Genomic DNA, 18221 nt, shown 5'->3' with positions numbered 1-18221 from the left:
TCAGGTCCTCTGATTCTAGATGTAGTATTCTTTCTGCCATGCCAGAAAAAGGAAAGGTAAGACAAACTCACAGAGCACACGAATGTCATACTGAAGGGAATCTTCTCCAGCCTCATTCACAGCAACACAGGTGTATCGACCAGCATCTTCCACTTGGGCCCGGGGAATCTGTAACACTCGTCCTCCTGAAGAAAAAACAAATAAACAAAAATAACAACAAAAACATGTTTTCAAGTTAGATACTGTATTTCAAAATATGTCTTATTCTCCTAAATCTAAGTGTGTGTTTAGTTAAGTTTTTATAACAGGTAATTACAAGAAATATTTTTTCAGTGTTCTTTCATCAACAACAGGTTGAGTTTCAATGCCCAGTTAACCTAAAAATCTCTATCTACAACAATTTCAACCAATACTTAATTTCACTGTAAACATACTGGATGACAATGATAGTACTCATCTTGCTAAACAACCAGCATACACTGGAAAGCTTCCACTCTCCCTGCCAACAGAGCAAATAATAAAACCACTAATTGGTGATATAAAAGAAATCCCGTCTAAGATGGTAAACATTAAAAAATATCAATATTAAAAAAGTCAATACACACATATAGTCAGAACTGTAACTATGATGGATGATGTGGGCTTTCTTCAAAGGCACCAAATTTTAAAGGGTTTTAACAGCATTTATGCTTTTTCAATAGCATAGAAACAACTGATTGTGGCACACAATTAAGCAAGCATAATTAATTACAATAGAAAGCTAAGAGACAGTGTGGTTCTTATTGACAGTATACCAAGATCTTTATCACTCCCTGATAGGGGGGCTGATTTTTGCTTCTCCCCTTTTGGGGAATGTGGAGATAGTGAAAATCAGAAAAAGAGGCAGCAGCAAATTAAGAGAGAGAGTGATATAAAACATCTCTCAGTCTCCAACAGTACTTTGTGTTGCAGGTTTTCCGCAAGTGAATTCTTAAAAATTTGCTTTGAGAATGCCTTTTCTATTTGCCACATTTTATGAAGTTTAGCTACCTTGGGTGACAAAATTTTTAGTGACAACTTTGCATAAAGTAAATAAGTGATGTGCCCTGGCCAATTTGTGAACACTTGTATTTTGCTTTTTAACCAAAGAAACATGCAGGAAATGAAATATTGGAAATAATATTCTCTATTACCTAGAATTGATTCTTGCTGTCTTTGAACTTAGTAGTAATAATTTTCAAATTCCTTTCACAATTTGCAATTAATAATATGAAGAAGTAAGTTTGATCATCCCATTATATTTATAGAGTAACAAAGACACAAATAAGCTAAGTGAATAGAGTGGCCTGAAAGCAGAGCTGGAAGGAAATTGAGCCAACATCCTTCAACAACTAGTTTAATTCTTGATCTTAGTTCTGACTGCCCACACTCTACACAGCACCTAATAACCTTACTAGGAAGCTTATCAATCCAATGCATCTAATAAATAAAGGTGAATCAGGGCTAATTAAAGGTCTAAGGTTTAATAAAATTCTTACATGATCTCTAACAACTGTTACCTGGTAATATTAAGACTTTATCGCTAGAAGTCAAAGGATAACCATCTTTAAACCATGTAAGAGTGGGAGGAGGAACAGCATTTGTTTCACAGTAAAGAGAAATAGGATTGTTGATTATCACATCTTTGGCTTCACCACTTCGGCCTGTATCCAGCATGTTTCCAATTTCCCAGAGTTTCTGAAAACTGGGTGGTACTATGGAGAGAAAGAAACATCTTAGACACATATTTAAATTACACTAAATTTTAAGAGAGTATTAAATCTCAAAGAAAGGATGCAAAAAGGTGATGTGTGTGTTTAAGCTATATTGGGGATAGGAGAAGGATCAAAGAAAAGATGACTAATGTCTTCCATATATTGGGATAAAGATAATGGATGATGTTGAAAAGGTTGAATACCTAAATGCTTTGCTGCTGTTTTGTTTTGTTTTGCACTGGAAAGAATACAGCAAAAAAGTCAACTGGGACTTGAAACTGAAGATAAATGAGGTATTAGAAAAGAGTAGCTAGCTGCTTTCAGTGATCTCAAATCACAGAGCCTACATGAACTACATCCAAAGGGCCTGAAAAAATTGGCAGATGTGATTTCTAGACTTTGTGATTTTTAAACATTTTGGACAGTGGGGAATGTTACAAGGTGGTTGGAAAAGGAAAAATGATACAAGTTTTTAAAAAAGGGAAGAAGCAAGAGTATGTAAAATATAGGCTGGGGAACCTGATTACTATTTCTGGTAAAGTTGGAGAAAACATTTATTAAATGGATGGTTTGAAAGTATTTAGATAGTGAAGCAATGATTACTAAAAGCCAGCAAGGATCACTAAAAGCCAGCAATCTTGGCTTTTGTTAGAGTAGTAGATCAGAAGTATTTGCCATACATCAAACAATCAACAAGCATTTATTAATAGTCTGCTTTGTGCAGTGATACGCTTGGTGCTGGGGGACACAGAAAACTTACATTTTATCAGGAAAGCCAATATGTATGTAGATAAGTATATACAAAATTGATTTTTGTTGGTGAGAAGACTTGTAGCTCAGTGAGAGGTAGAGGGAGGGATCAGGAAAGGCTTCATATAGAAGGTGCCACATGAGCAGAGTCATAAAGAAAACTGGGAATTCTAAGTGAGTTCCAGACACTTTCAGAACAGTCACAGTATGTTAAGATGTCTTGAGTAAAACATTTGACAGTTTCTGATAATATTCTTGTGGACATGATAGGAAGATGCAAGGTAGATAATAATACATTGGGGTGGGTTAGAAAATGCTTAAATGATTATGTCTAAGGAGAAGTCATTAATGGACCACTATCAACTAGAGGGGAGGGTTTTTATAAAGTGCGGAAGGTATTTGTCAGTGGTCCTGTGTTGGTCAATATATGTATCTATAACTTTGATTTGTGGATTATATGCAGCTGAAATAACATATTGGATAAGAGTCAGAATACAGGACAGCAACAGGATAAAATGATAGCCTGAAAGTAATAAGATCAAACTTAATAGGAATAAAGGTAAAGTTCAATATGGGTCCAAAAAATCAACTTCACAACAACAGAGTAGGAAATGAATGACTAGGTAGCAGTTTGCACGAAAATAAACTGGGAGTTTTAGTTTGAGTAAACTCAATGTAAGTCAGCAGTGTGATATATCAACCAAAAAGCAAGTGTGATCATGGCTGCATCAAGACAGGTCTAGCTTCCAGAATTAGAGAAACGATAGTCCCTTCATTGGTAAGACCACTTAAAGTGCTATGTTAATTTCTGAGAACATTTTGAAAGGATATTAATAAGTTGGAGGAAGTCTGTAATAGGGCTGCCAAAATGACAAAGGGCCTCGAATCCATGCTGTATGAGGACTGGTTGAAAAAACTAATTGCTTTCTTCAAGTATCTGCAGGACTGTCATGCGGAAGACAAGTAGATTTGTTTGTCTCAGAATGAGGAGCAAGGGATGGGAGTTTCAAAGAGGCAGATTTATGCTTGACCTCAGGAAGAAGCATCCTGGGTAAGTTTGAATAAGTTAGACTTATCAAAAAGGGGAATGTGCTGATGCAGGAAGTGGTACATCATTCCTCACTGGAGGTCTTCAAGCAGAATCTGGATGTATACTTGTTGGGTATATTGTAGTGGGAATTCTTATTTGGATATGATTAGCCTAGAGGACCACTGAATTCCCTTCCTACTCTGAAATTCTTTAATTCTATGATTCCATGATATATGCCACTGAAACACTAGTGACTGGCATGAGAGATATTTCTAAGAAATGAGTTTTCTAAGGGGCAGCTAGGTAGTGCAGTGGATAGAGCACTGGCCCTGCAGTTAAGAGGGCCTGAGTTCAAATCCAGTCTCCGACACTTATTAGCCATGCGACCCTAGGAAAGTCACTTAACTCCAATTACCTCCAAAAAAAAAAAAAAAGAACTCTTTTCTAAATTGGATTTAATTTAACACACTTATTGACTGCTTCCTATGTACTCTGCCAGAGGTGGAGAAACATACACAGATAAATAAAGTCCTTGACCTTAAGGGTCTTATAATTTAATTATCCACAAAAGATAATAGGTCACTAATATGGCAAGTCAATCAGTCAGCCAAAGAGCAAGAAAATGTTTATGCTTCACTTAGCCTGGGCCAGACACTATGCTAGGCTCTATTGATACAGAGACAAACAGAAACAGTCTCCACCCTTAAAAAAGCTTATATTCTATTATGTACAATAGCAAATTAAATACAGAGTAACTGGGGGGACACTAACAGTTTGGGGAATCAAGACAAGTCTCATGTGGGATGTGGTATTTGAGTTGAGCTTTGAAGGAAACTAGGAAGCCTAAGAGGCAGAAATGAGAAGGGCATACATTCCAGGCAGGAGGGACATTCCTGTGTACAGCAGCAGAGGCAGAAGATGGGATGGCAAGTAGGGCAATTTGTTGGGATTTGGAATGCATGACTGCGAATAATGTGAAAATCAGTCAGCTAAGATATTCTGTGGCCAAATTGTAAAGGGATTTAAATGCTAAACAAAAGGACACGGGCTAGACCTGAGATTTTACTAGTATAGGGAATTCCCAGTGCAGATTAGCACTTTTTCAGCAATATATAGGATCTGAGAGTTTCCTAGAGCAATTAGAAGAAATGTTATAGTAAACTCAGAATGATTTTGTGCTTGATTAAATATGAAGATGACTCTGATGTTGTGAACCTGAGTGATTGATAGGATGCTGCTGCCCCCGACAGAAATAAATTCAGGAATAAGTGTAGGTTTGTGGGAAAAGATCGCAGTTCTGTTTTAGACAGGTTGAGCTTGAGATACTATAGAACATCCAGTTGGAAACACACATCTGGTAGTGTGTAATTAAAGTGGGTCTGGTGCCCAGGGGGAGAGACTAGGGTTTAGATTTGAGATTCAGCTATATTGAGATGATGACTGAACCTGTATCTGAACATCATAAAGATCTGAATCATGTAAGTTTTATTAACAAGGCTGGGACATTCACTTATTTTCTTGTTACCTTGTATATTCACATCAAATTCTAATTCATCTTCTCCAGCGATGTTAGATGCTACACATGTATATCGACCAGTGTCTGATACTTGAGCCTCTTTTATCTGAAGAGTGCGTCCGTTGACAGCAATGTTAACATGATCATCTGATTTAAGGGGCTGTGATGTAATTCAAACAATGTTAGTATGAGGCACCACATAATCACTTTATTTTATAGACACTATATTGTCTTCTCCATTTTTCTGATAGATCACCTAATCATTTTTAACAGTCTTTGAAGATGATATAAAAATTATAGTTTGAATTTCTATGCTTTCAAATCAGTTTTCTCATTTAATCCTTATTACAATTCTTTGAGGTAGGTAGTGCAAGTAATAGTATTCCCATTTTACAGATGAGGAAATTGAAGCTTAGAGAAGTTTAAGTCCAAGGTCAGAGTGTTGTCACTGGCAGGGTTAAGACTAGAATACAGGTGGGTTTGTTTTTTGCTTTAAATTCAATACTCTTTCTCTTTTCATACTTGATTTAGTATTTTAATCAAAATAGATGGCAGTATGCTCTGAAAAGTTCATCAACCACTTTCCTTTCCATGATAAGGAAAAAAAATCACCTGTTCTTTTAATCAAGATCTCCCTAATTGATTATGTTTTTCTTTAAGGTGAATTTTAGTTGCTGTCGTTTGTGTTGAGTTTTTTTCAGAAATGCTATGGCAATGGAAATAATTTTAAATACTACATTTCTTTGTGATAAAATTTAATTCTTAGCAATCATCACCATATTGGAAAAGAAACATTAGAATTGTTACAAATGGAATTGTCAATTAATCACACTTCACTGGAGTTTCAAAGGAAAAGATTTTTGAAAGAACTGTTATACATTGAGTTGATACCAAATTCAACATTTTTTTCTCTGTTGAGTACATCGGGGTTCTACTAATATATTAATTCTTGCCTTGAAAGAGTTTTGTTACAACACTTCTCATGTGTGTTTAAACATTACCAGTCCTTTTTAACATCTTTTGAAAGTTGACAAGTTATAGTAAAATTTCACTTATTTGTGCCTACAGGGAAAAGTGAGACCATATATGAGACTACCATATAATCTCCAAGCTCATATTAGCCAGTACCAATGAAATTTTTGTGGGAATTGTTAACAAGCAACCATATTCAATAGTCTCGTGCTTCCCATTTCACTCTTCTAGAGATAGTTAGTAGCAGAAGGAAGAAAAAACAGATGAGTAACTTGGCAATTCAAGATTTTATTATATTATTGTGTCTATTTAAAGAGATAGGAAAGAGCCAGAAATAGAGTAATTTAATAAAAGTCTTATATGGGAGTCAAATTTAGAGCTTTATTTAAAGATAAAGCTACCAAACAAAAATAACTGCTTTTCCCAGTATAAGATTTCTTCTTTCATCCCAAGAGTAAGAAAAAAGATCACAAGTATTGAATTATCAAATGGAGGACAAGAAAAGATGACTTTAAAATAAAAATGTGCTCTCTCCATTTTAAAGGAACTGATATATAGACTTGATAATCAGTTATAAAACATAGTCACAGTTGGAGAAAAAACCGTAAACACAGCATGGTGGGAGTTCCCTTATTCTCCTCCTGCAATGCTTTCCAGATGAAATTAGGTAATTATCTAAGCTGAGATAATTGCTCTAGCTGCCAGTGTTGTAAAGTCCATCCGGGATCTAAAAAATCAATCTCTGTTCTTTGGACATTTCAAAACATGACCAAGAATTCAAATTCTCCAAATCGTATTTTGCTGACCATTTGGTTAATCATGTGCAAAACAGCACAAATATCAGCATCTTAGTTAATCACATCTGTATTGACTAGTGTTAACAGTAATAAAATCCTATTTTGGTCTGGCCACATCAGCACTCAAACCTTAAGGACATTCATGAAAAAAAAAAACAACAACCTAGTGGATGAGAAATAAAATGTGGTCTCATCACAAGACTAAATGATCTGTGCTTTTTTAAAAAAGTTTTCCTTGCCTCAGAGTATTGTAAGTACTTAATATTCACTTTCAGCTTCATGAACTGATTTATTAAAGAGTTTAGGGTGGTCAAAGAGGAAACTATACAAATTTGAGATCTGCGATGTATATATCACTGTAATTTTGCTGATTGATATTTCTTTTGATTGAGTTTGACAAGGCCTAATCACTAACTCTTTAGAGCCAGAGAGAAAAGAAAATCCTCTTTGCATGGGCAAATTTTCATGAACAACAGAATAAAAACTGTATTCTAAGAAATTACAATGATCAACCTTGGTCCTAAACAAGACTTATGAGAATGTACTGCCTTCCCTTCTTTGGAGAGGCAGGAGTCCATATGTATGGAATCCTGAAAACCATGTTGGACTTGGCTGATGTACTGGTTAGTTTTCCTGAACAATTTTTTTTCACTTTTTTATTATTTGTAACAAAGGTTGGCTGAGTGGAAAGAATGCTATATTGGGTGATGAAGGTAATGGGAAAACTGAAGACATCAATAAATTTTTTAAATAAGAATCACAAACACCTCAAATATATACATAAAATCGTATGTAATTCTATAGAATACTATTTATATTTGTTCATAGCATGCCAATTTTAAAGTTTCACAATCTTCCTTGAATTTTCTTTAGAAACAGAGTAACCACGTACACACAGAATATATTTAAGTATACTTTTAAAAACTATCCCACAGCATTAGCAAAAAAATTAAATGAAAAAATTAGTGACTGGCCTGTCCATCCTTGTACCAGCTGAGGGCAGGAGCAGGAATCGCGTAAGCTTCACATTCCAGGGTTAGGCTGTTGTTGACTCTGATCTTCACTTCTTTGGGAGAAAGACCTGGCCCCAAAAGTTCTCCTCTATTAATTATTGGTGGAACTGTGCCAAAAAAAATTTTGGAAAGTGAAAAATTCAGGCACTTCTATAACTGAAAGATGCTCTACATAATATTTCAACCATATTTAGAATTGGGCAAGAAATTGACAAGAAAAGGAAGGTACTGCTCTACACTTTTTACAGTAAAGGGTAATGAGGCACCATGGATAGGATGGTAGACTGGAGTCAAGAAAAGCTGGATCCAAATCTTGATTTTTAACATTTACTTAGCTATGTGACCATGGACAAATCCCTCAATCCCTCTAAACTTGACTTTCTTCAACTGTAAAAAGGGAATAATAATCTGTGTAATCCCAAGTTTACTGTGAGACTCAAATGAGGTAACACATATAAAGAACTTTGTAAACTTTAAATATTATATGAATTCTAATTATTATCATGTACTCTTTACATACCTATATCAACATTTTGTAAAATGGTATTTTATGGATATGTACTGTAAAGGATTTCTATTTTTCTTTATTAGAACAATCCCAACACCAAAAGGTCAATTTCTTTATGGGTTGTTTAGTTTCACAGCCACATCCTTAAACCCAGGTAATAAATGCATATTTGATAGTCACAAAGGGGACTCCATCAAAGAATATAAACCAATTCATATAAATCATAACCAATACCAGAAAAAACCTTCCTAATACAATTATTACTACTGATAGTGGTTAGCTATGTCATATTTTTGTAAAAAAAAAATTGCACATTTTATTTATCTACCACTCTCCCATGGAACTAAAGATCATTAATGACCTTAAATTCCTGACTGCTGATAAAATCACATGTATTCAAAAAATGCTTTGGGTGTAAAGAATGACTCAGGAAAGAGGATAATATAGATAGTAAAAATGTGAAGCTTAAAAATTAGAAATCCAGAATTGGGTGGTAAGAACCTAAAAGAAGTCATCTTTCTCCATATTTAAGCCACTGGGGTCATAGGGAAAAGGGAATATATTGATGGTACTTACTTTATTTAGTTTCTATGCTTAATAAATTATATAAATAATAATTTTTATAATTAAGAGTAAAAATAATGCGAAAGAGAAGCAGACTTGTGAAAATAATTCAAAAAGATTGGGCAAGAAAATATGATGTCTTTTGTTATGCTAAAATACTTACTATAGACTTTCACTTCGTAGTGTTTTACCATTTCCCCAGCTTCATTAGTAGCTACACAAGAGTATCTACCAGCATGGTCCTCCTGAGCATTTAGGATCTGCAGAGTCCTCCCTCCTGGAAAAATAAAAAAAATTTTAAAACCTGAAATGTGAACAGTAGCAGGCTTTTGAAACATTACTCTTGCCTCACCCTTCTTCCAGATTATCCTTAGAAAGCAAATTTTGAAATGGGCAATTGACTTACAGCAAAGTCTGATGTAAATTAATAAAAGACCTTTACTTCAGCTGAAGTATAATAGACTCTGCTTCAACTTCTTATTTTAACTCTCTATGTGTGTCTCTGTTTCAAATGTGTTTCCTGTAAATAATATATTATTGGATTCTGATTTCTAATCCATTCTACTATCTGTTTCTGTTTTATGGGTGAATTCATCCCATTCACATTCACAGTTATGATTACTAACCATGCATTTCCCTCTATCCTATTTTCTTCTGTTTCTTCTTCTCTCTGTTTTTACCATGTCCCTCCTCAGAAGTCTGTTTTGCTTCTGTCCACTGCCTCCCTTAACCTGTATTCCCTTTTATCACACCCATGTCCTTTCTCTTTTCCCCTTCCCTTCCTACCTCCCTGTTGGATAAGATAGATTTCTGTAACCAATTGTGTGTGTGTGTGTGTGTGTGTGTGTGTATAATATATAATATATATGTGAATGTATGTAATATATTATACACATACCTATAAAAGTTCTTTCTTGTGCATCTCTTTTATGTGAGATAATTTCCCCCATTCTTCCTCTTCCTTAACCCTTCTCCCAGAGCATCCCTCTTTTTTACCCATCCTTTTTTTTTTTTAGATCATCCCAACATAATTGAATCCCAAGCCCTCTGTTCATATAGAGTACTTCTAACTGTCCTAATAATGAGAAAGTTCTTAGGTGTTATAAGAATCATCTTCCCATGTAGGAATGTAAATAGTTTGACCTTATTGAGTCCCTTATGATTTCTCTTTCATGTTTACCTTTTTATCCTTCTTTTAAGTCTTATATTTGAAAGTCAGATTTTCTATTCAGCTCTGGTCTTTTCATCAGGAATGCTTGAAAGTTCTCTATCTCATTAAATATCCATTTTTCCCCTGAAGGATTATACTCAGTTTTCAGCTTTCAAGGCCATCCATCCAGTCACTCAATAAACATTTATTAAGTACCTATTGCCAGGCACTGTGCTAAGTGGTGGAAATACAAAAAGAGGCAAAAGGCAGCTTCTGCCCTCAAGGATCTCACATTCTAATTGATAACTGGGATCCATCCTACCTGTCTGAACTTATCTCCTAACTACTCCCCAAACATGAACCTTGAACACTAGTAAGATTGAGTTATTGGAATTTTCTTTGCTCATACTCTGACCATTTTTCTTTAAAGGGATAGTACAATGAAAGACAATTAGTAAGACGGATTAAGATCTACCATGATTTAGATTTAGGATATGGGGCACTTCTTTTTAGATTGTGGGATCCTGAACAAGAATCTTTTGTGTCAAAGCAGAGTCTAAAGTCCTACCTTGTGCTAACTATTATGTAGGAATCAGTGTATGAGTAGAGTCTATAAATTTATGCGGTTTTCCACCTATGCCACATTGTCCTATACACATAACGAACAGTTTATTAAACCAAACGACTTAGGTGTGAGTTTTCACAAATACCTTTAAAGCAAAAATCAAAAGAAAATGTCATCTTAATTTACGGATTATGTGTTGATATCCAGATTTTATCAGATTTTTTTCTCATAGGTACCCTCTGTCCACTTCCCATAGCCACTAAATTCATGCCATTGGCCAGCTTTTCCTTTAATGTGTACTACCTGTTGTGTAACTGATAAAGAACTGACTTCCCAGAGAATAGAGAAAAAGAATTTAAGATAACATACATGAATTTAACTATTTCTATTAACAATTTCCAAAAGCTACTTTTGTTACAGTAATACAATAACAAATATACAATGATAATTAGAAGAGGAATAATTACCTGGCAGAATCCTGATATTTTGATTTGACTCTATAGGAGTTCTGTTTTTAAACCAGGTAATGGTAGCTGGAGGATATGAATATGCCTCACAGACCAATGAAGTAGGACTGTTAAGAATAACAGTTACATCTTCAGGACTACCATCGTTATCAACACCAGCAATAATAGGTGATACTGAAAAAGAACAAAAACTTCATCAAGGAAGTATCTACATATGTGTATTATATATTGAAATATAATGTACACATATAACACATACATATACATACGCACATGTATAATATATATAAGTTTATTTATCTACTGTGCACCTTCATATGTTCACTGAACCTATTAAATAGAAGTAAAAAAAATAAACTCAACCATGATTATTTGTGCAAGTAATTTTTCATTGAAGGGTTTCATTATTATATATCAGAATAGATTCTCATCTTTTGTTAACATCATAGGTATTAATCTGTTGGAAAATTAATGATATATAAGGGTTGAAACACAGACTTTCACTTTAAAACAAGTTAAAGGATATTTCAAACAAATCTTAGCATCTTTTGATCAAAAAAATGCAAATTGAAGAAGCTTTATCCTTTTATCTTGGTAGATGTTGCTCTTAAGTACTGATAGATATGCTATTTTCATACATGTGAATTGATCTGTCATATAGTTATTTATAGGCTTGGTACATGAGTTAAAAGTAAGTCATATTTCTTGTTCAGAATGCTTAGTAAGACCTTCATTACTTCACATCTGGATGGCTATAATGCTTTCCTTGATCTTTTTGCCCCTAGTCTCCTTTTCTTCTTCTACATCTTTAAATAGCATTAATGTAGTCTTTCTACAGCAGTTTTAATCCTGCAACTCCATCTGCTTAAAGAAAAAGAAAACTTTAATGTCTTTTTCCAATGAGATGAATTATTACTACCTTAGCCTGGTTGGCCCTAATAAGTCTTTCCAACTTAACTCCTTCTCTTCTCTCCAACATAAACCTTCCCTTCTGTCCATTGTGGTTTATTTACTGACATTTCACTTCTCACCTCGATGTTTTTCATTGTTTTTCCATCTATATATACTCCCTCAACTCTCCCCATCCTAGGCATCCTTTAAAGGTCAACCTAAATTTCATCTCTTATACACACACTTTTCCTGACTATCTTAGCCACAAGGGTTTGTTCCCTCCTCTGAATTCCTTTAGTATTTACTTATTGTCTTAACATTTATCTGGAATTTGACCAAATACTACCTTATACCAATTAACTTTTCATGTGTTTTCATGTCTTCTTTTCGCAATTAGATTGTAAGTTCTCTGAGCAGGGTGTGTGTATTCTACATGTCTCAGCAAAATACTGTAAATATACTATAAAGTCATTACAATCAATAAATATTTTCTGATTATCTGATTAATTTTAGTGAAATAAAAGTTTTGTCAATTAAGAATTACATTTGTAATTAAAAAATTACATTATAATTACACTAAAATTACACTACCACTACAAAATTATATAAAATTATAATTATAAACAAAATTAAGAATCTAGATTCACTCCTATACTCATAAGTCATCACCATAATGTTTATAATTCTTAGGTATTACATCATTTTTATTTCACAAAGACTGCCTTCTAGAACATAAATATTATAATTCATGATAGAAAAACACATATGGAATATATTAAAACTCATAGTAAGTCCAATTCACATTGTTTTATGATAATCTTTGTATTAAGTGCTACCTTATCCTTTTGTCATTGCTGTACAACCCCTTATATGATGGGGCTCCATGGATCATTTGTAAGGTACTTAGCATGGTGCCTGGGATATAATAGACACTTAATAAATGCTTGTTTCCTTCTTCCTCCATTCTAGAAACAATTCTGCAGAGTAAGCTGAACTTAGTCTATGAAAATATGCTGTTACTAATATATAACATATAAAACACACACACGTATAATACATACTATATATATGAGAGATAAAGCTGTATACATACCAAACACATTAAGACTGAAACTTTTGTTCTTGTCACCAGCAGTATTAGAAGCCACACATGTATATCTCCCAGTGTCTGACACTTGGGCATTGGTGATTTGAAGAAAACGCCCACTAGACATAATTTGATGATCTCCATCCTCAATGAGAAGCTGTCCATCTTTTAGCCAGGTTATCTGTGGAACTGGATTCCCTTTAAGAAACAATTTCTGAATGTTAGCCATTAATTACATGACTATAACTTTCCAGGCCATGAGCTAAACTGAATTTTGGCCTTAATGCGCTTCCTAGGCTTACATTTTCTTCACATAATATTATCATGTAGATATGATACACATAAATTAAGAAAGCCTATGAGCTGGACAAAAACAAAATGTGCATCTTACCTAGTGCTTCACATGTCAGCGTAACACTAAGCTTTTCTTTCACCTTCACATCTTCCAACATATTCTCACCAATAATGCTAGGAGGCACTAAGCAAAGAAAAACAAAGTAAAAACAATCATCCTGTCCTTTCTAATAACACCACAACCACCTCAATCTAAACCCTCGCTCCCCTTGGCCTTTTCTGTTGTGATAGTCTCCCAACTAGTCTCCCTGAATCCAGCCTCTACTCTCTAGACACAACTGCCAAGTTGATATTCGTATATGGTGACTATATCAATATGCAGCATCCTATTCGTTTAAATCTCAAACTGCCTGGTGAATGGGTTAAAAGTTGTAATTTTCATTGACTAAGGTCATTGAGGAAAGAAGAAAGAAACACAGAAAGAGGGAGGAAAGAAAAGAGAGAGATACAGAGAAAAAGAAATGGAGGGAGGAAAGTTGTTCCATTTAAACTGATCTGAGACAGAATGTGGGTGAGAAGGGAGAGCTGGGTCCCTGTGGAAGTCTTGTAGTGTATTCTGGGTTTGGAGACTGGGTGTGGAAGGCTGACCTCAGAGTCAAGCTTCAACTTCATGGAACTAAGAATTCAGATTGAACCTGGAGGATGAGTGTCCCTTTAGGAATTGAGAATTACTGCAAAAAGGGGTTTTACGAAGGGCATTGGGATGCCCTTTTGGAGAGAGAGTTTCAACAGCAACTCTGGACAGAGTGGTAGGCAATTTCATACATATAATACTTCATATTATTTTGTGTCATGAAGATATAATACATATATCCATCAGATTATAATGAATTTCATTGTGATGAATTATTAGAGAATGAACAAAATTTGCCTATAAGTTTAGTGAAAAACAGGGTAAGACTTGATATGCATAAATTAGACTGTGATCCTAATGCATTTATTAACAATTTTCCACTATATCAACAAAATAGAATTTAGAGAAGTCACATGACATTTTTGATGGTAAGTGAAGAGAAAGGTTTCTTTCAAAGTAACAGACTAGTTCTCATCTTTACCAGTATACAGATGAACACAATACACAGTAGTTGCCATAGGAGAGAAGAGTAAGGAGAATGAATTTTTAAAGTTACATTGACTCATAATCAGCTATTGGAAACTACAATCAAAGTTTCAAAATTGTTGGCAACAAATCAGGCACTAAGCAGTACTCTGGAGAAATAGTAGGCCACAGAAAGCTCTTACGGCAAGGCCAACATGCTGAAAGACTTGGCTATCAATATATTCTAACTAGTGTGACATTGCTAAAAAATCTGGGATCAAACTGAAGGAAATATAATTATAAAATCAATTAGGAAATACATTTCTACTTTGCTCCCAGAATGGTCAAGGGCCACTTAGAAGAATGTTTTCTGAGTGTCCAAGTTGGATGGACTATCTGCTTACCTAAAACAGAGAGACCAAAGGTTCTCCTTTTTTCACCAGCTGCATTCCTTACTATACAAGTGTACTGGCCAGCATCTTCTACTCTGGCCTGCATCAGCCGTAGCATCCTTCCTCCTGGGTAGATAAATCACAAGATAAAGTTCATAATGAATGGATTTGGAGCAGCAAGAGATCTCACAGGTCATCTAGTCTAGCACCTTCATTTTACAGGTGAAGAAACTAAAGTCCACAGAGGTCAAGGAATTTACTCAAAGTGACTGGTGGTAAATGAAAGAGACAATATTTGAACCTAATTCCTCTGTCTTTCCACTTATGGCCTAGTAATTTTTAGCAATATCAGTTAAAATTCACTGAGAGAATTTGGTCATTTCAATGAGATCTGGTGTTAACAGTATTTGATTTCAATTCGATTGAGGGGGAACCCAGTACTTCTTGGGGGAATCCATTCTACATTAGAACAGTTCTCATTTCTTTTTAGAAATATTACCTTATATCAAACATAAATCTGCCTCTTTGTATAGGGTTTTGCTCATAAAAAGTATTAATAAATGTTGGACAAATTTGAATTTGCAACCTCCATCATTGTTCCTTGTTTTTCCCACAGGCCTAACTCTCTTTTTTCACATGATAAATAGCCCTTCAAATATTTAAAAACTGCTATCACGTCTCTCAAGTATTTTCACCTCTAGGCTAAACAATCTCAGCTCCTACAATTAATTCTCCACTACTACCACTATCCTGACAATACTTTTCTGAATGAATTTCAACCTGTTTACTGTTCTACAAACTTTGAAGCATTATATAAATGTTATTGTTGTTATTCCTAAAGTAAGGTACCCGCAAATGAATAAAGCAGACTATATGAAATTTATCTGGTACAACAGAATGACCACTTTTCTTGTTCTGATTACTATTCTTTTTTTCATGCAGCCTAGGAAAGCTTGCAGTACTTTTGGGAGCTATGTCGCAATGTTGACTCATGTTGAGTTTGGAGGCCACTAAAACCTCCAGGTCTTACATTTTTTAATATAATTCATTATTTTTATTTTGAAATTAAAAACAAAAATAGCATCTCCACATACACAGTACAAAAGAAAACTATACATGAAACACGATCTTCCACTTCATACTACTTGCCTTTTTAAAAAGTATAAAATAAATTTCATGTTACTGTTAAAATTGTCCTACTTGTCTGTGCTTCCTTCTGAATTTCCTTCTTTCTCTACTGTGCATTATTACTGTGCCCCTTTTTGAGGGGCAACACTGTTTCAAATACTTTTTTTCTCCCTCCAGTTAAAAATGGAGAGGGAAAAAAATCCTTTAATAAATAAGTACAATCTAGGGGAATAAATCCATAGTGGCCATCTCAAAAACAAAAAATCTCTGTCTCTTCTATAGAATGAGTTTATGATCTCTTTGTCAGGAGGTGGATAACATCCAATTTTATAGGTTCCCTGGAAATATGGCTGGTCATTGATTAGCGTAATCAGATCTTTCCGAGCTGTCTGTATTTACTATTGTCCTTGTATAAGCTGTTCTCCCAGTGCTGCTACTTTTTATTAGTTTATGTTACACAGTATTATTTTAATTTTGCCTTTTTCATTATTTCTTACAATGCAATAATACCCCATTACATTCACATACAAACATTTGTCCAGTCATTCTCCAATTAATGAACCAACAAGAAAACGAAAGAACTGAAATAGTCCCTTCCCTCAAAGAGCTTATGGCCTATCACAGGAAATACCACATACACATCTAAGTTTAAACAAAATAGGTCCAAAATGCTGTCTTTTAACCAGACCTGTGATTTTAATGTAAGGAGATCCTAGTGAAGAACTTCCTCTGCCACAACAGAGCGCCATCTTTTTTGCAATTTGTAATCCTAGAGCTTGGAGCTTATAGAAGTTGAAGTGACTTGCCTAGAGTCACACATCCAGTGTATGTCATTGCTAGAGCCAGAACTTCCTGACTGAAGCCAGCTGTCTTTCGGCCAGGGTTAACCATGGTAATTTCTGGTTGGGGAAATACTAGGAATTGGAGGGATCAGGAATGGTCTCATTTGGAAGTGATGTTTGGCTGAGCTTTGAAAAAAATGAGGAATTCTAAAAAGTGGAGATGAGAAGGGGGTTCTTTCCAAGGAACTAATTGCCCATGCAGAGGTACAAAGATGGGAGATAGATTGCTGTGTGGGATACACAGCAAGAAGGCCAGGATGGCTGGAACAGAGATAGAACGAAGGACGATGATGTAGAAAAGGAAGTGATGTTCAAAAGGAAAGTGGTGGCTAGATCGCAAAGGACTTTAAGTACCAAAGAGAGAGGGTTGTGTTTGATCTTTGGGTTAACTAGGAGTCACTGAAGTTTAATGAGCAGAGAAATGGCATGATTAGACTTGTGCTTTAGCAGTAACCCTTTGGCAGCTGTCTGCTTCAAGTAGGGGCCCATTCCTTTTTTGATCTTTTGCTCAATAGAGTTTAAAAAGCTGTTGTTCCTACGACTTCACTGCAGGCTCAGTTCATTCTAGGCTTTAGTGTTTCTGATACTATCATTATAGAATCATGTTACTCTTTTTGCAGTCATCTTGAGTGACCTGAACAGAATTTATATTATCTTGTAATATACTCCATGTTGCCTCCACAGAAAGAGGAAACATATGAGTTCAGGAAACACTTACATGCTTGGCACAGAGATGTGATTGTGTAGGGATGTAGCTTTTCAATGATATCAACCACCAAGGTATCCTGACTTGCACCTATGGGCAGGTAAGCCCAAGAGCTGTAGGAATAGCAGTGCCCCTTAGGACACCAAGTCTGCTACCAGCCTGATCCTACAGCCACTATGCTGGGGATCAAACTTTGAGGAAGTCCAACCTGGAAATTGCCTCTACACGTATTTTAGGTTTCAATCTCTCAGCAGCCACAGGTATGGAAGACTCGGAAAATTCTCACCAGCAGAGTACTTGGCACATTCAACATCAGAGTTACGGTTTTACTAATGCAAATAATATTTGCATTAAAGAAGATGTAGTACCATCTGCTTTACTGCTACACCCTAGGGACTACAGGGCCCTTCTACTCAACTTGCAGCTGAAACCTCCTCTGTGCATTATCCCTCTATTAGAATGAGTTCTTTTAGAGTAATGATTGTATTCCAAGTGCTTAACACTGTTTGGCACCAAGCAAAAGGGTAATAAATGTTTTAATTAATTAATTCGTCTGAATATCTCTTAGACTTTTCTCTCTTGCAAAAGCAGAGTAATTAATTTATGGTTTGGTTTAATGAAGAATTTCATCATTTAAAAGGTGAAGAAAGTGACAAGGATTGAAATTCTCAGCCTGATTCTGACCACCTAGGAGATAATGATGGAAATAATGAGGAC

At 35.1% G+C, this 18221-nt stretch overlaps 1 protein-coding gene across 1 annotated transcript in view; it reads right to left on the bottom strand.

The window, feature by feature from the left end:
- Positions 1-18221, bottom strand: part of HMCN1 (hemicentin 1) — a 514295-nt gene that overhangs the window by 135810 nt on the left and 360264 nt on the right. Inside the window, exons 47-55 of the mRNA XM_027868406.1 lie at positions 14841-14954; positions 13435-13521; positions 13050-13241; positions 11066-11239; positions 9047-9160; positions 7773-7918; positions 5039-5189; positions 1539-1733; positions 72-185 (exon numbers count right to left, since the gene is read on the bottom strand). Coding sequence (XP_027724207.1) covers positions 72-185; positions 1539-1733; positions 5039-5189; positions 7773-7918; positions 9047-9160; positions 11066-11239; positions 13050-13241; positions 13435-13521; positions 14841-14954 — 1287 coding nt within the window. The remainder of the gene's footprint in view (positions 1-71; positions 186-1538; positions 1734-5038; positions 5190-7772; positions 7919-9046; positions 9161-11065; positions 11240-13049; positions 13242-13434; positions 13522-14840; positions 14955-18221) is intronic.

The sequence above is a fragment of the Vombatus ursinus genome, unplaced genomic scaffold, assembly GCF_900497805.2.
Source record: "Vombatus ursinus unplaced genomic scaffold, bare-nosed wombat genome assembly UNPS02014789.1, whole genome shotgun sequence".
Classification (NCBI taxonomy): domain Eukaryota; kingdom Metazoa; phylum Chordata; class Mammalia; order Diprotodontia; family Vombatidae; genus Vombatus; species Vombatus ursinus.
The sequence above is the reverse complement of the archived record's forward strand: the minus strand, read 5'-3'. Positions and strand labels throughout refer to the sequence as shown.